Here is a 17,895-nt window from a genome sequence, read left to right as displayed (position 1 = left end):
AAGTGAAGCCTCAAGCTTTTGTACAGGACCTCAATTGCCCTACCGCTTAATGGGTGTGACGGGCGTTCTAGGGGAATAAAGCGTCGATGGATGCTGAAGGCCCCTCGATGCCGCGCCACGGGTCAGCGGTGAGATGCAAACGAACTGTATGTTGAGACACTGTTTGAAGGGATGCTATAAACTATGGTAAAATAATGCCTTTTTGCGTTCTCTCCTGGCGAGGCATCGATAAGGTGACATTTTTCCTAGGTGTAGTCCGATACTATGTACGCGAGCACCTCAATTAGCAGGAACACCCGGTTTTGGCGGTCTACAGCTTTAGAGTCCCATAGTTCCACAGATGCTGTACCCAAGCATTACGCGGACCAGACCGAGCATGAGTGTGTGCAAAGTAGCTCACTATGCTGATTGCCGTGCACGACTGAACGCGATCTTTCTGGCGATTGGCTGCGGCAATGCAGCAGTCAACTTGTGTAGTTCAAGCTAACAGAGCGTAAGACCTTTCGTACGCAGCAGACCTCCAATGCGAAATCAGACGGTCTCCGTACGTAGCTCAGCAAGGGCACATCCACTGTCTGTAGAGTGGCCCATTGTTGCAGGGAAAGTTGTAGAGGAATAGAAAAAGTACACTCATGAACTAGGTTTGGCATGCCACCACAAGCGGACTGTACGGCAATAATTAGCACGCACGAGCGTCCTCCTTGTGAGAACCACAAAACAGTAACATGGCCGTTTGTCGAACGAACTGTTCAACATGGAACAGTTCAAGCCTTGGTCTCCGCTGTCAAAGTATTCTGGGCTTCGCCGGACTCTGCCTGGACCTTCCTGCCGACGTCTTCGACTTCACCATGGAGCTCCATGAGCTTGGTGACTGCAGCACACAATCAACACACAGAAAACATGAGAATGAACCGGCAGCACAGCCTCCCTGGCTACCCAGCTGCTTAAACGGGAGACGCCGATCCGTGCAACGCACGAAGAGAGAGAACGGTAGCGTATCTGTGAGAATGACTTACGGTCGAACTTCGGCTTCTTCAGCATTTTCACCTTGCGAATAAACACGTTCTGAAGGGGGAAAATGCCCTTGCAAGCATTTTCGATGTCCTTGCCGATCGATTCAGGGATGAACTTCTTGACGAGGTCGCGCAGTTGGCATTTGGACGCCTCCGCAGACATGATGGTCATCATCTTCTTGCGGATGGCTCGGATCTGGGACGTTTGTGCGTAGCAAGTGCTCTTCACCTGGTCCGGTCTGCAGTGGAAAGTACATACAGTACCCAGATACCCAAACATGGGTGTCGGAAAAGACTGACACATTTGCGGAAAACGGCTTTCGAGGAGTGATGCAGGCAATGCAGGGGGATCTCACGCTGCCAATTTAACACTCACCTCCTCTTGGTGAAGCCAATGCAGAACATCCTCAAAGTGTAGCCGTCCAACGTCGTCACGTCAACGAATGCCTCAATCAACGAGTGGCATTTGCGGACCAGAGAGCAGATCTTATCACGAGTCATGTCCATTCCGTGGAAGTCAGTCAAGCAGTTTCTGCCCTGAATATCTTCGCAGCACAGCTTGATCTTCCTGAAACCCTGATCTTCATCATTGTTCAGATCCGCCAAATTCACCTCGTAAACGCGTCCGCGAAGACCATCAACGGCCAACTCTGATAACAGAAAAGCAACACGATACCGGATTCGCTGTTTTACATTGCTCGAAAGAGCGAGTCTGCCGTTGGTTGTGCTGCATCACAGACCATCAAAGCATGCGCGTTAAAAGTACGCCCACAGCAGCGAAGGACGCTCACAAAAAACTCTGCGCCTTTCAAAGGGCATACCCAGCTCTGTCAAAAAACGCGATATGTTTGTAAGCGTACATGTGGTGACACTGATTTTGATACCATTTCATTATTCTTTTCCCAGCAGAAGAGAACGGCGTCTGGAGTACACACGCGAGTCCGCGGCTTGTAATCTCCCCGCAGATTCGATGCGCGATCGCTTACTGGTCCCTTGAGATTTTGTCACGAGGGTCTTTCCAAAATTCCTGACGTTGAAAAGGGTGGGGGCCTTCAGGTCATACCACTCCTTCTTCAAGAAGGGATCACCAATCTTCTTCTTGCCCCCCTTCTTTCCCTTGCTCATCCGCTTATTCTTTCCGATCGCCATTTTTGCTGTCTGCGGTAGAGGAGCACTTCAAGCAACGATGGAAAACGGAAAACAGTGTGCTCTCCGCACGAGCCACACTTGCTTGGAAAGACGAAAGGAATAATTCAGCGACAGCGCGAACAAGAGGGTCCAAGTTGCAAGCAGGGAAAGGACACGTGCGGTGGGGTGCGGGTACACCGAAACCAACCGACGTTTTGTCAGGCTGCGTGCGGCATGTGGGGCCTCCGCCGCCAACAGTATCCTGGTTCGGATCGCAGGCGCATGCAATTGCGTAAAATTGCAGCAGTTGACCTCTAGCGTACGTAGAGACGAATACCGTTTGCATCGCAAAGCACGCACAGAAAGGCTCTGTAGCAGAGCAACAACGGTACCCGTAATACATGCAACCGCAACAGCTGCAGAAAAGCGTACAGCTGTAGTACAGGCTATTCTTAGATTTGACTGCGCATGCTAATGTGGCAGTCCGTGCAATGCGATCCTTTGGTGCCAGAATCCATACTACTAGGACGGGGGGACAGCCAAATTATTAGTGGCTCTTTTAAGTGCCGTTTCGGAAAGTAGCTGCGCGGTCAACCGGGAGGAAAGTGAGTGGACCAGCGCATGCGTCTGGAAACAGACGACAGTATTTTTCCTGTTTGATGAGATCACGTGTCTATGCGCCCTCGAAGAACCTTAGGGGATGTGGATATTTCAAACGTTTAAGGAACTAGTACGATCTTCCGCGGCAACCGTGCTCGTCCCCGCCAGCTATGTGACACCAAGTAAAGCTGATAATTCAAGAATTAATGCTGACACACGATGGGCGATGGTCAAATTTTTGTCACCATATGGATTGTCATAGCAGCATTCTAGGCCCCAGACGGTTACGCGGTGGCTGGGTTGTGGCGTTACCTGTGCAATAGGGAGGAACCCTTTACCCGGGGGTGCCGCGCTTGCCGATGTCGAAGGCAGTGTGTACCACAGCATGAACTGTGTAGCAGTGCAAAGGGTTGTCAGTCACAAACGTGAGCATCGCCTGCTGGCTTCCTCCCAGAGGAGCTGTCGGCCCAAATAGGGTTGTTTCTTGGAACCGGTGCCCTGTCTGTACACCACAGCCTCTTTTTCCTATGCCCCTTACATCACGAAGGATCCACACTTTTGGCTAAGACGTCCACTGACCGGCAAAATGGAGGGCCATCTCTCGCTTCTCGTGTGGTGCTGCTGTGCTCTAATGCATACGGCTGTTGGGTTTCGCTTCCAACGGTTTTCAAGGTCGGTCTACCGTCACGGTCACGGGTCGTGATTTTCTACCTATAGCATGGATGTAGCATAGATACGGGTAGCACCACGGGTCATGCCATACCTCTATGCAGCGAACACATTGTAAGTAGGAACGCGATTGTCAGTTTCCCAGCACCACCTGTGTACATTCGATTCGAGACAGCCGGAGTCTGCAACCGCTTCCACCGTGTGTTGGTCTTCATGCTCGGAAACGGAATCGAAGGCAAAATGTAGTGGCCAAGCTGAAAGTAGGAAGCATCATGCAGATTAGCGTGGCAATTGCATGCGATAACCGGTTTAAAGCATGGCAGCGCCTTTTGAGTGTCCCTGCAATGCCATTCAAGGCGACCACCCCCGGTTACGAAGGTATGACAGACAACAGGCGCCCTTAACACTTTTCAGATTGACGCTCCTTCATTTTTCAGGGTGTGCGCTGAAGGAAAGGCGGTTCTTGTGCAGCTTGTCAAAAACTGCAAATCCTGAGTGCCCTGATAATGCTGCAACTAGTGTAAGCACGAAGTGAGTTTGCTTCTGGTACCGCAACTGGACTCCCGTGTTTGTAGATGAGACCTGGCGATGTGTGCTATACGGCATGTGGCATTCCCAGTTGCCCCGCCGGAGACTTCGACGAACTGGTGCCCCGGGAGGACTTCAAGGTAAATCATACTGGCTGTGAAGCCTCATTGAATAAACGACAAATTCGGTTACAGTATCTGGGATGTGAGGGTGGAGCCCATAGAACGCGGTGCAGAAAACGCATCCAGAGCGAGAGCCTTACTGAAAACCCTCTTGTCAAACCACAAAGCCTACCAGTTGAATAGGCAGAAAACGCATCCAGAGCGAGAGCCTTACTGAAAACCCTCTTGTCAAACCACAAAGCCTACCAGTTGAATAGGCAGAAAACGCATCCAGAGCGAGAGCCTTACTGAAAACCCTCTTGTCAAACCACAAAGCCTACCAGTTGAACAGCCCCAAACAATAACAGACAAGAGATTGGAAAAACAAATTTGCTGTGCCTGTCTGCTCGCCACAAGAGAAACGCCGCACAGAAACGCGACACGACCAACACATGCATAACAGCTCAAAACTCACTAGAGTTGTATCCGCCTCTGAACAGTCCGCTCCTTGGCCGCGGATACTGTTCGATACCGAGTCAGCAGCGATAATATAACCACCCTGTCCGCACGCCATTGCCCAAAATCCCAGCAAACAACCTGCTTTATTGGTTTTCCATTATCTGTTGAGCTTCGTCAACATCTTTTGGAGAAAACCGCCTTGCCTCGCTGGTCCTTCGAGCTCCTGAAGAGGACTCTTTGTATCTCAACCAACAATAGAAAAGTATTCCCGCGATCGAAGACACTGAGTAGAACACAATACACAGATACGGCCGAACAACACACATACACAAATTCGATTTTAGATAGAGATCCCCGCCAGCGACTGTTGGGGCGAGAAGAAACACACTCCGAAACGCCATTTGCAGCTCCTTCAGATTATGTGCCCATGCCGCCAGTGAGAGAACTATAGGAAATTACTTACGGGTTCCGAGAAGGACAACCGGTGACAGGACTTCGCCGAAGATCACCTGCGCAGGGTACGCAAGCATGCCCAGTAAACGTACGGTCAACTCCATTTCGAGTGACTGACCATTTCACCAACTGAAACGGACCAGAGGAGGTATCCATCTACTACGTCAGAATGAAAAACTTACCACGGACATCAGGATTGTCAACACTTCTTTCCCCACACCCGCCACGCAGAGCGATACCGACGACGTGAGACCTGAAGCAGTCGCCCAACACACAATACACTAAGATGTGAAACACATACTCACTCACAATCTTGACTGGGTTCGCACCTGCTGGCACAAATCGCACTTACCAACAAGACGGAACTCAGAAAAAACGACCGCAACCGCGACCCCCACGCCTAATGCCGTAACGACGGCGGCTGCGAACAGTTTTGAAGGATCAAAAGCATCTGCCAGAGAACCTAATACACAGAAACACACCACACACCGCTGCCATAGTCTATGCTAGATTGGGTGTACTCGTTTCAGCTACGCATCCTCGGCACGCCCGGGGGCTAATCCAAGAAGGGCCGACGGGGTTTGAGTCTCATGACTTCACATTCTGGAAAGCGTCCTTACTTAGGAATGCAGGAATTTCATAAAAAACGACTAAGGGAGACAGCGCGATGCTTGCCAAGGGCTGCATGAGGAGTAAGAGTTGTATGATTGAGAGACTCGGGTAGCGTTTGAAGGCCCGATGTACCAGCACCCATCTCAGGGCGCCAACAATGACGGCTCCGAAGGCGACCGCAACCCTGAGTACAGAAGCATGCGAAACGATCCGGCGCAAATCAGACTGGTCCCACTTAAACGTGTCAGCTTTCCAAAAAGGTGAGGCACCTTCGCACGTGAGCGCAGCCGTACACGAGGAGAGACCAGCATATTCCTTACCCGAAAAACTTTTTCACTTCCATTTTGGGGACCGTGACACAGATGCTCCCCATTATGACCACCTGAGTGGAAACAAACACGAAATTTCCGGCCAATATGGGCTGCAACAGACGCATCCTCCAAACACCTGGTACGCATGGGCATTACGTGTTTACGCATCGCAATCGGAAGCCTTCACTCTTACCATGGTCGCAAATATGCCCAATCTGAACCGTTCCAAGCCTGAAGAAGGAGGAGAGAGCGGGGTCATCTGTTCAGGGCCTGTTGGAGGAATTAGGGATCCAACTGCAGCATTTTGCTGTCTACGGCAGGAACGTCAAAAGCTAACTACCATCGGACACACCATCTTCCACTTACCATATGCGATTGACAGAATGTAGGTGAAGAAGACGAGAGACGACTTGATGAGCGTGAGCGTGCTGATGGGAATCAAGTGGTACGAGAAATTAGTTAGGGCAACGTCGGCTGCCGCGAGAACGGCCATCGGTGCAACCACAGAAAGGAGCGACGACAGAGGTAAACAAGGCAGGGGTGGAAGGAGGCTGGGGAAGGCGCAGAAGCAAAGGCGCAGAATCAGTGAGGTGAAGGAGAAGTGAAGGAAGGTGACAGACAAGGGAAGCGGTATCTGCAGCGTATCGAACATGAATTTATTTGCCGCCGTGAGGATCAGACTGGAAGTATACCATATGCAGACGGTGAAACTGATGCAGGCAGCATGCAGGCAAGACACTCTGTGGAGGATACGGTGACCCCCTGTGTCGGTGGACACTTTTTCTTGTGTGGCTGGGGCGTCGCCATCTCGCCCTACGCTCAGTTCCAGGGCCGGCAGCCGATGAGCGATTCGGGAGGCCGAGAGCGGGAGGAAAGTTCGATGGCCCCGAGAAGGTTTTAGGGGAGCCATTCTTCTTGGAAAATGTACACCATAACAGGTCTGGCTGGGAGTCCGAGCCTAGCTGTAGACAGGGGCTGGCCTTGCGGAACTGCTTGCCGCTCTTCCCCTTAATAGATACACCATCCGAGGCTTCGTTTTCCGTGTAGCAAGGATGGTATACGTGTCTCTTGCCATCTCTCCGTCAGAAATCGGCAGGTCGCAACATAAGCAGGCAAATGTGTAGCAGACATTGTTCCGTCTAACTCCATCTAGGCAGGGGACGGACCGACGCAAATGCGACAACTTATCGCGGGGTCATTCATCGAGTCCCAGAACGGACACGGCGCTTGCAGATCAAAGACAGAGCCACGAAGCGCATCAGGTAGTCGGAATTGTACAAGACACTGTTGCATCTACAGTCGTACAGGGCGCCGATCCCGCTTTTCCACCTTGGCAGAACGCTGGCTCGGCAGAGAGGAAACGCTGACCAACCTCATACACAGAAGGCAGCAGAGTGTGCACGAAATCGCGCACAACACCAGTTGCAAATCCGTGTCACGCCGATGATACATGTGAACTAGATCGGGATATTTCAGAACAGATGTACCTACGCAATGACTCCGTTCAGCTTACACCTCTCTTAGCTAATGCTTGCGCGGTTTGCCCGGCCACGTCGTTGACGGCACGATGTGGCTTCGCGCATGCGACCTGTCCCGCCAGCTTATCCACCGACTTGCCGGGGAGGTCCGTCTATTTCACTTTTTATTGGAAAGAGGAAACCCATGGCAGAAGACTGTCGTTTTCGAAACCCGCATAGTGACGTTAATCAGGCATTCAAAGGGGTTACATGGGCTCGTTCTTTCTTGCATGCTCATACGTGGTTGTGTGTGGCAGCGGCTTCCTTCATAGTTTTGGTGTGCCTCGTGGAAATGCGCGTGCGTTAGTGGCAGGGGGCTTTTCGTCGGTAAGAGCTTGCGGAGCTACACTCGAGACAAGGCTCCCCTTTTTTACTGGGCAAGTGTGCAGTCGAGCCCGGTGTGTTATCCTGACTGCGCAGAGCTTCAAAAAAATTGCCGTGCTGCTTTACGAGGCTGTGTCCAACCGACCGTCCTGTATACGACAGCTCAGGCTCCTGTGCAAGTGAACCGGGCGCCTCGGCCACGAATTGCTCGAGTCATTCAGCATTCCTGGCCATCGTTCCACGTCTCCGAATTCTCTCTTTTTTGTCCTTTCTTCCGGACATGTCTTTTCAAAGGGACTGAGCGGGTGCAAGGCCACACCGAGCATACGCTACGTCAGTTGATGAAGGACGCGCGCGACGGCAGTCACTGGATCGTTCCCATTTTCACCGGGTTTCGTCGGTTGCCACTCGATCTTCACCACGCCTCTACAGAAGGATGGTGTTTGCGCTGCTTTACGAGGGACTGTGACTCCCAGACAGACACCGGAAATCGTCGTCTTCGTCAGATCTTGAGACTGCGGTTGCGGGGAAACGTCGCCTCTTTTCCCCGGCGGAGGAAGGCCGCCTGAGGCGAGTGCGTGCCAGCTACGCATTCCTTTCGCCTCTGGCCCTGTTCCCGTCTGCTTTAGTACGTTTTCCGGCGTCTAAGAGATCTCTGCGTACAGCGTCTCCCCTCTCGCCAGCGGCATACACATACCGAGCGCGAGCGCTCCTGCTGGTCGAGGCGGCCTAGGAAGCGCTCGATAAACTCCCGGCGTTTTCCATGCAGGAGCCGGTGCCCTGCGGGCAGTGAGCACTCGCAGGGCGTCGGCAACCTCTGATATGCATCCTTCCGATGACGGCGCTGCCCACGTGGTCTCGATGCAGCGAGGTCCGTACCGTCCAGTCCACTCCACACAAGAGGCGGCGCATCAGCAGCCCGACGCGCCCTTGCAGAATCCAAATCTGGTGCAGCAAACGCCCCACTATCTTCCCCATGGGGCTGATCCGTTTGCGCGCGGGGCTCTGCACGAGGCCCCGCCGGACTGCGGCCCGGTGCGCGCGGCGCCAGACTCCAGACAGCACGTGACACACAGCGGGGATCCTGCGTTCCACGTGTCGCAAAAGCTTCTGGGGCACCAGGACACGGGCACTGGGCGGGATGACAGAATGCCCACGACGGCCTTCCGTCCGGGTCAGCCCCAGCAAACGTTAGAGCAGTACTTTTATGAACAGAGGATGCTTGCCAGTCAACAGTCCTTGGCGCAGCCGCATGCGTTTTCAGGGCTGCGCGGGTCTTCCGTCTCCGCCCCAGGTCACCAAGGTCTGCTGCCGCACCACGCTGGCCCAGCGCTTCACTCCCACGGACATCCGCTCGACGGCCAGCAAGCGAGCGGCCACGTGAATGGACAGCTGTACGAGGACGCAGCTCGCCAGCGTTCACAGGCTTCACGGCGGCAGGACAATCCACAGGCCGCTGCCTATCCGCAGCCCTCCAGGCAGAACTCTCGGCCCGGTGCGGTGCGCACGGGCAGCGACAGTTCAGGAGTCGGCGCGCGATCGGGAAACGCTGGCCAGATCCAAGTGGAGCCACGACACGTCATTATTCTTCTCAGGCAGATGGCTGAGGAAAATCCCGAAAGATTCAAGGTGAGGCGACGCGCCGACGAAAAACTCGGCGGAAGACTTGTCCAGCGAACGCCGGCCAGTGGCTTCCAACAGGGGCGGTATCTCCAGTTTCGCGCGGGTCATTCTCTGCAGCACCACTCTCTCCGCGCCAATGTCAGGGGGTGGTATAGACGAAATAGCGGTCCCGCGTAGAGAACGAGTAGGCGGTCGATTTCCGCTCAGCGCGACAGGTGCTGTGAACACGCGATTTTCCAGAGTGGTGCCATTTTTTTTCCGTGGCGGGGAAACCTTCTCTGTGCTGCTTCCTTCCCGTTTCGTAACTTGTCGGTTTTTGTAGAAGTACCGCATCGAATCCGAGATGCCGGCGAAGGCTCTGCACCAGTTGCTTCATGAGTTGGAGAAGAACCAGTTGATCAAGCAGCAGGAAGTCCTCCGACGCGCACACGCCCTCGCAGCGCAGCAAGCTGAAGGCTCCGAAGAGAAGCGGAACCGCGCGGCTCATCCTGCCCCAAAGGCAGCGCCGTCCGGCGCGACAGCGGGAGATCCACAGAGGGCGCCTCCTCCCGGTGGCCCGGCCGTTCCCCACGGGCATCCTCAGAGGAGTCGCGACGCGCCGCCGCTGGGCGACTTGAGTGCTTCCGTCCCCGCGGCCTCGTGGCCAGCGGATTCGCCTGCAGCGGACGGGGACCAGGCTGCTCCAGAGCATAATGCGGCAACGCACCCCACGCAGGCGCCTGCCCATTTCTTCTCGTCTGCGCATGAGGCGGCCGATCGAGGCAACCCTGCAGCCGGCGTTTTCCCCTTTCCGCACGGAGGGGTTGGAACGGCAGGACGTCCTCAGCAGCCTCCGGGGCTCGACGTGGAGGCGGCGGCTGGCAGCTGGGGGGTGGGGGTGCCGAGAGTGGGACAGCCGGGGAACGTGAAATCGCCCCCAGCAGAAGCCGCTGGAGCGAGCGCGCCGTCCAGCGACGCGACAGGCACTTCAAAGCCTCGAGGTCTGGGAAGTCCGTCGTACGAGAAGTAAGGAGACCCTGGCGATTCGGGAGACTCTTCCGGTCTGCACACAGTTCGGGAAAGAGTTGAGGGAGGCGACGGAGTGTGCTTCAGATGCGGTCTTGAGTTTCAAGTGCGCTGTAGCTTTTCAGGGCGGGATTCCCCAAGGTTCTGAGATGAGCGCCGAGCACACAGCCGCTGGGTAGACGCGAGATGTGCTGCTGAAACCCTTCGTAGTGCCTCACTGGCGTGTGTGCACCGACGCGGTTGCTCTTTTTTTTCGTCTGAGGGCTGCCTGCAAAAGAGCGTTCCCCGCGCGCCTCGCCAGCGGTGTGCCTTGCACTCTTCCACTGGACCTCGCGATTCATCTGCTCTCGGTGCGTGGCCCCGTCTCTCCTCGTCTGGTTACTTCGCAGGCAAATGGAGTTGCTGCTGAAATTGCTGAGGACTCCGCGAGGCTCGCTCGCCATTCAACAGCTCGTCGACGCAGGGCGTGTGAAACAGGAGCTCCTGCAAGCTGCGATTGAGAAACACCGACGGCAGGAGGGCGAGGGGTTGCCGAGCGCGACTCCTGGACCCGCACACGCCGATGGCACCGGCCGCTTCGCTCCGCGGACGAACAAGGCCGCGGGCTCGCATCCGCTGCAGGCGACTTCCGACGCCGGCTGCCCAGCTGGAGGCGACCAGCCTTTCGCCCCTCCGGGAACGCCTCCCGCTTTTTTGGACAAGTCGCCAGCGCCCTCGGATCCCCAGAGCGCCGACGGGCACCCAGTCAAGCGCGCGCGCGTCGACTCCGACAACCCTTTGGCCGGGGCTCGCGAAGAAGAGGCGGGCTGTCGAGAACGGCCTGCAGTTGCCCATCTCCCTCCAGGCTCCCCCGAAGGCAGTTCAGCGTTTGGAGATGGCCAAGAAGCCGCTGTTGGCGGCGCCGCTGGCGAGAGGCAAGGCAGACAGCCGGGCAGTCGAGACCGCGAACAGGGACAGGCCGGTCGATGCGACGGCGTCGCGGGTGCGGTGAACCTAACCGCGTCTGCTCGACTCCAAGCAGGCGGTCTCAGCTCGGGGAACGGCGCGCCGTCTGCGGGAGTGCGGGGAGCGGCGCCTGCGAATGCGGGCTCTGGGACCCAGCGAGCGCCGAGTGGCGCTGCGCGAAGCAATGCGCCCGCAGAGAGTTTCGGGGAATGCCCTCCAGCGACGCTGCACAGCGGGGGCGTGTCTGGGGGCGCGGCGGTCTTCCCCGGATCTGACGGGTCGGGAAGCATGGGGAGTCACCGTCTCGCTTTTGTGAGGATGATGCGCACGCTGCTGTCTCGGCCGCAGCCCGTCAAGCGCATCGAGCCGGACGCGTGGGACGGAGAGGGTGGTGCACTGGCGATTGAAGCGACCGTGGCGGGTCTCGCTGACTACGCGGGACCGCGCCCCGTGTACACTGCTCGTCACCGCGGCGGACAGGCGTTGGGTGTCGAGACGGACGCACAGTCTCTCTCGGAGGCGCTGCGGAGTGTGGCGAGGCGCACCGCGGTGGCTCTGGATCCAGGCACGGAGACACGACTCCAAGCGGAGCCGCCGGCTCCAGGCGTGGCGGCGCAGGTGCACCAGATGCAGGAGCGGCAGGCGGTTCGCAGCCAACAGCCGTTCTACCACAGCCTTCACCAGCTTTCCTTCCTGACGCAGCCTGCGGGACCTTTTCCCACGCACGGGGCTCCAGCGGCCTTTCGCTCGTTGCGAGATGACGCGAGAGGGATGCCCGGGTACTACCTGGACGCCAAGGGAAGGAGCGTGGCTCTGGCGGCGTGGCGCAACGTTCCAAGGCGCGCGGACGACGCCTGCTTCGCACCGCGGCGAAGGCTAGGCCGCCTGGATTCCCATATTCAGCGCCTGCTGGAGACCTCCGTGAGACGCTTGAGTGGCGTGTATGGCCGGAGATTTCTCTTGCGCGACGAGAAAGCGATTCGCGACACGATCAAGCGAGCGTTAAAAGACAGACTACGGTGAGACTGTAAAGAACAGGAACCGCGGAAAGTTCCGGGTCTTGCGTTGCATTCCGTCCGTGTGTTGCCAGTGGACGCGTGCGCTGCCTCGAGCCTGCGGACGCAGCTGTGTATCTACACTGGAGGGCCTGACTCCGTAACAGACTTGTGCGGGTGAAGAACGCTGGCAAGGGACCACTTTCATTTCCTTGAGAATCCGGCGTTGGCGTTGAAGCGCCGCGATGTGCAGCCGACCTGAAAGAGGGAGCCGGCGGAGTGGCGGTGGACGAGCGACGGGAAATCACAAGTAGGGGTCTGAGCGAAAACAGGTAGCGGACGCGGAGACAAGGAAGTCTTCGGGATGAATGCTTGCCTACGTATGCATGCGTCATCGTGCCATCCGATGAGGAACCACAATTTAACACGGTGCAGTCTGTAAAGGATTGAAGCCAAGACGTCTTGGCGTGAAAAAGCTGGGACGCATATGCGCACGTAGCCTGTTTTTTCTTTTGACGCGTAGCGAAAACGCACAGCGCCGAGGGCGAGGGTGAGGCCGAACGAGACTATGGGAACATCACGCTTTGCTGGACTGGAAATCTCTCGTGTTTTCCGTGCTGTCGAACCTCGGAAGAAAGTCGGCCTCTCCAGCGACGCAGGCGACTGAATCGTTTCTCAGTTGCTGACATGCGGCGTCGTGTACGTACAGGGCTATGGCGCCAAGTCTGAGTGCGCTTTCCGAGTACCGAGTTGACCGCCTTTTCCAGCGTTTGTCTGCCGGCGCAGATCCGTCAGACAACAGCCGCACCGTTGATTTCGATTTCCCCGACGAGGGGATGGGCGACGACGCGTTCGCAGAACTGTTGCAAGGCTCGTATCCGTGTAACAGCGAGAGACCGTCCGACTGGGAAGGCCCAGACCCTGGCTCGGGCAGCGCGCTGGCGACAAGTGGCCCCGCAGGTTTGCTCCAGCATTTCTCGATCAAACAAGACATCGGTGAACTGCAGGCCTTCTTTATGCAGAAGGAGAGCGACAGACAACTGGTGAGCGAGTGGCGAGAAGGAACTGGGACTCTCGAGGGAGTGTATAGACAGCAAACGGGGCTTGGGTGCGCAGGGGCGAGACACGCGGCTGGTCGATCCAGTGCACGCGCCTGGTCTTCTCTGTGCCGGACGGTGTCTCCTGGATCACCTTCCCGGCATTCTCGCTCGGCTGCAGGGATAAGCGAAACTTTCCTGTGTCGACGCAGATGCCTCTCTTGCGCAGCACGTAGTTTTCTCACGTCTTACCGTGTCATGCGTTTGGGCCAAACCGCGAAAAGCCCCTGTTCGCGAGACTCATCGGCGTGCCCCCACCGCTGACGGGGTTCCCCACGCGATATGCGCGCGGGTCGGTGGATCCGTCTCGAGCCGTCTCGGCACAGCGGCCTTGCTCGACAGAGATGCAGCGGCTGTTCCAGCGGCGGGGCCTCACAGCGCGTCCACCGTTTGCGAGGCGTCTTTCCGCGTTGGCGAGAAACAGATGGGGACGAGAACGCGGGCGAGGCTACCTCTACGGGCACCGCTTTGTGTGCGCTTCTCTGTGTGCGCCGCGCCGCGGCTGCAGGTGGACCGTCTGCGGAAGCTCCAGGAGAACCAGCGGAGAAACCGGTCCAATCGAGCAAGACAGCGCGCAGTGGCGCCGGCAGGCGACGCGGCGGGCGGAGGCCTCACAGCCAGCGAAGATTTGAGTCGCGACGGCGTCGGCGATGCGGTAAGATCTCTTCTCTTCAAAGACAACGGAACGCAGAGCTGGTTGTCGCGATGGGGTTTGCGTGGAAGACGTCGACACGCCCACGAAACCTGAATAGATGCCACCGTGCACCCAAAAAGGTTCAGACACCACGCGTAGCCTGGGCCAGAAATCGACGGACTGAGGGCAGGCTGCGAGCTCGCGCGGGGCGGCGTGGGGGGCCAGTTTCGATCCGGAACTTCCCTCGCTGCACTGCTGGGTCAGCAGTAGACAACTCCTGCATGCTGAAGAAGACTTTCCACGCTTTTCAGTGCGCGACAATGGGTTGTGCACAAGTCTGACATCGTGAGTTAATGCGGGACCGTTCTCCTGCATCTCGCGTCACCGGTCGGGGCCAAGGCGCGAAAACGCGCAACGCGAGTGCTGCTGCCGGCGCGGAGATCATCTCGAGCGCGTCCGCGAGGATCGAAAACCTCTCTCTGTCTTTTTGGAACCGCGTGAGGCCTCGCGAACGTTTGGTCTTCTGTCGCCTGCTCTCGCGCTCTCGCAGACGGACAGCCTCTCTGCGTTGTTTGGACCAGCGCCAGGGGCCGCAGCTGCCGCCGAAGGGGCTCCGGGGCCGAGCGTCTGGGCGCCGGCGCTCCGTTCTGGCGGCTCTCTCGGCAGCCAGCAGTGGAAAGTGCAGAAGGCAAAGCAGGAGCAGCTGGAGGCTCAGCGGCGAGAGGCCGTGGCCGTCGCGGAAGCGAAGGCGATTGAATTTGCGAAGGTGAGAGGAGGGCGAGAGCGGGGCGGGGAATGCGACAGAAGGGCTGGAGCGCGCGAAAGGGGCGGAGGCCAAAGAGACGAAGAGACACCGGGAGCGAAAGGAGCAAAAAATGAGGGTGGCCGAGAGAGGGGTTTTCGAAGCGGGGGGGGTCAAGAGACCCGCAGATCTGCAGGATCGGCGGAGAGGACCCGAGAGCTGACTGTGGGTAGATGCCCACTTGAGAGGTGTGCAGAAGGCAGGCGCATCTTTTCGAAAGGAAGTTCGTGGCACATGCGTTTGGCGTTCTGTTGCTGGAAGCGAAAACGCTTTCCAACGAGGCGCCTTCCGAGCTTCTGCCGTGCAAAGTGTCGTGTCTGAAGAAGGATGGACGCGCAACAGTGTCGAAAACCGGTCCAGGCGGCACGTTACGGAGAGGCGCCAGAGCTTCTTGAAGACACTCGATCAACGTCAAAACGTGCAGCGAGATCCGCGCACCTCGTGCATGTGCCTCCCTCCGAATTCTTGCAGGTTGCTCAATCCCAGCGATGCCTGCTTTTGAAAGTCACCGCCCTGGACTTCCGAGCCTTTCTGCACACGCGAACGGCAGCCTCGCTGTTCCCCGCACAGTTCAGGTAACAGCACCTGGGGTCTCGTCTGTCGAGAGGGGAAACGAGTCCTAGGAACACAGACGCCCAGAACTTCCAGGCTGTCTTTCGACCGACACTGGGCTGGGAGGCGAGGATTCCCTGCTGCGTGTATCACAATTTTCGAAACCCCGTGGATGTTCCAGCGTGAAGTCTCTCTCGTTTTCGTGTCTCCTGGGGGTTCCGTCTCGGTAGATTCACTTCGTGACGCACCTGCCGCTGTAGCCAAAAGGTTCCGCAGTGTGCGGCCCCGCTGCCGCTTGCCGTGTCTATAGAGCCGGAGCTTGTGCGCGGGCGCGAGTCGCGAGGCTCGGTTCGGATCGTTCTCGCCGCCCCGCGCGTGGGGTCATCTGTGTGTAGGGCCATCCCTTGTTTGTGTCTCGCAACAGGTTGCGTCAGCTTCAGCTGATTGAGATGCTCCACTTCGACTTACAAGCGCCTCCAGGTCGCGTCGCCCGGCACCTGCTCGTCGGGGCTCCGGTGCCGCGTGCGCCTGCGCAACCCGCCGCGGGCCAGAGCGGAAACTCGGCTGTGCCTTCCGCGGCTGTGCCATCCTCGTTTCCCGCAGCCACTGCTGCGCGAGTTGCAGCCGTCGCTCGCCCGAGCTCCGCGTCCGCACAGAGTCAAGGCGGCGCATTTGGAGCGGGGACGTCTCCAGCTGCGGACAAAAACGAGGCTGCGGGGGGCGCGAGCGCGGCGGCGGTCCCAGGCGGTGCGCGCCGACTCCCTGGAGACACCCGAGACGGCCAGGCGCCCTCGGAAAGCTGGCCTGCTTCCAGCGGCCTCGAGTCGGCGCCGAGGGCGCCCCAGGCGCAGAGCGGTTTGGAAGCGCCTCCTGCGGGGAAAAAGAGCGCCAGCAAGAGTCCTCGCGTTCGCGGGCGGAAGAAGACCAGCGCGTGTGGGGCGCATGCGGCGAATCCAAAGGGCGTTCTGGGCCAGGACGGAGAGCAGGCCGTGTCTCGGCCTGCGCTTGCGGAAGGGAACCAGGGCGGCGCGACGCGCACTGGCCTGGACTCCCAAGATCCCGGTGTCGATACAGGCGGAGTCGACTCTCTCGCGGACTTGTTTGGCGGCGCGCGAACCGAAGACTTCCCGACGGCTTCAAACGCGCGAGACGAGAGAAAACCGGGTCCCGGCCCGCACGACGAGACGCCAGGACAGAAAAAGGCTCCTGGAAGCTCTCTCGGCGGCGCCAAGTTTCGAAAGGGGAACGGCCCCGGCGACTCGCAGAGAACTGGAGGGGGGAGCGGCAGCGCGGCCCCAGGAAGTTCCGGAAAGGCCGCTGCCGGTCGACAGACTTCCGGTCCTGATCGGCAGGAACCAGCTGTGCGCGCCGACGGCGATGCACTGGCAGCGGCGCAGACACGCCGTGAGGCAGCCTCAGGGGCGACTGCGCCGTTCTTCCTGCGGCCGTGGACTGGGGGGACTGCTCCGGATGGGCCGGGAAGCGATGACTTCGGTACAGGTGCGGGAGGTGTGATCATTCCCGATTTGGACGGCGAAGGAGAAGATGAGTTCATCTAACACGGACGAACGACCCTGGCCGTCGCATTGGTGATTCAGACGCATGCGAAAAAGTTATCCGCTGGAGTGTATGTAGCACATGCGTTGCGGCGCCACCCCCGCCAAGTTCTCATCTAGCCTCTGGAGGGGACACACTGAACCTCCTCCTGTCAGCTACCGGTGCACTCAGCGTTTTGTGCGTCGGACAGACCCGCAAGGGACGGAGACGCTTCGTGCCGGCGTGTCACGCCTTGCTGTACAGACACAGGCGGCGCTCGTGCCGAGCGACGATGTCGCGCGCACGGCACAACGAGCGGCTGCCGGGTGACCCCGCACCTTTCGTCTCTGCTGTCCCTCGCCCGAAAACACTCGCCTCGCACGCTGCCCAGCTCTCGCAGAGCGCTCGTGGTGGGCGGTGCGCGACTCGTGAGTGCGCCTTTGACTTTATACCGTGCATTGCTGTGTGGCAGTCTGTTTTCGCTCTTTCGAAGCTCTCGCGCCTCGTTGCGCAGCTGCACTGCTGGCTGGTGAAAGAGCTGTCTGTAAACCGGCAGCGTACGAGTGTCGCGTGTTTTTGTTGCTGAGTTTTGTTTGGTAGCGGCGACGGCAGGTTTCTGTTTCGCGCATATTCGTGAGCGCATTTCGAGGTCCGAGCAAAATGCTTGCTCCCGTTCCAGCACTTCCAAGGAGACCGCTGCACTGGCACTTTCCCTTCTCGGACGTATCTGTGCGTACCTACAGTGTGAGAAGACTCGTGGTCTCTGTCGCCACACATCTTTTAAGTCAGAACGCGCGTGCGCGGTTTCTTCGAGCGTTAAAATCACTTTCACCTGCTGGTTTCCGCGTTAGCCAATATAATCCCGGGCAAAGGTTTTTGGAATGAGATCCGAGCTTCCCGAACTCAGCTCTAAAGGACTGAAAACTGGTTAGAAATCGAACAGTGTACCACGCGGACCCTTCACATGCTGACACGGGGCCGTCACAGAACA

At 57.9% G+C, this 17,895-nt stretch overlaps 3 protein-coding genes across 3 annotated transcripts; 1 reads left to right on the top strand and 2 right to left on the bottom strand.

The window, feature by feature from the left end:
- Positions 1 to 764: 764 nt before the first annotated feature.
- On the bottom strand, positions 765 to 2,162 carry NCLIV_032660 (hypothetical protein; the record flags this gene model as incomplete). Its single annotated transcript, XM_003883462.1, has 4 exons — positions 765 to 871; positions 1,017 to 1,252; positions 1,390 to 1,663; positions 2,000 to 2,162. 4 exons carry the CDS (start codon positions 2,160 to 2,162, stop codon positions 765 to 767), a joined length of 780 nt encoding a protein of 259 aa, XP_003883511.1.
- A 2,479-nt stretch (positions 2,163 to 4,641) lies between these two features.
- Positions 4,642 to 6,367, bottom strand: NCLIV_032650 (putative solute carrier family protein; the record flags this gene model as incomplete). The annotated part of the gene is made up of 8 exons (XM_003883461.1): positions 4,642 to 4,781; positions 4,962 to 5,007; positions 5,134 to 5,204; positions 5,304 to 5,414; positions 5,572 to 5,747; positions 5,884 to 5,945; positions 6,068 to 6,144; positions 6,241 to 6,367. 8 exons carry the CDS (start codon positions 6,365 to 6,367, stop codon positions 4,642 to 4,644), a joined length of 810 nt encoding a protein of 269 aa, XP_003883510.1.
- A 2,170-nt stretch (positions 6,368 to 8,537) lies between these two features.
- NCLIV_032640 (conserved hypothetical protein) lies at positions 8,538 to 16,927 on the top strand (the record flags this gene model as incomplete). The annotated part of the gene is made up of 8 exons (XM_003883460.1): positions 8,538 to 9,344; positions 9,661 to 10,343; positions 10,733 to 12,307; positions 12,993 to 13,326; positions 13,889 to 14,035; positions 14,565 to 14,780; positions 15,288 to 15,391; positions 15,793 to 16,927. 8 exons carry the CDS (start codon positions 8,538 to 8,540, stop codon positions 16,925 to 16,927), a joined length of 5,001 nt encoding a protein of 1,666 aa, XP_003883509.1.
- Between the last annotated feature and the right edge of the window lie 968 nt (positions 16,928 to 17,895).

Source organism: Neospora caninum, chromosome VIII (assembly GCF_000208865.1).
Source record: "Neospora caninum Liverpool complete genome, chromosome VIII".
NCBI lineage: Eukaryota > Apicomplexa > Conoidasida > Eucoccidiorida > Sarcocystidae > Neospora > Neospora caninum.
The sequence above is the reverse complement of the archived record's forward strand: the minus strand, read 5'-3'. Positions and strand labels throughout refer to the sequence as shown.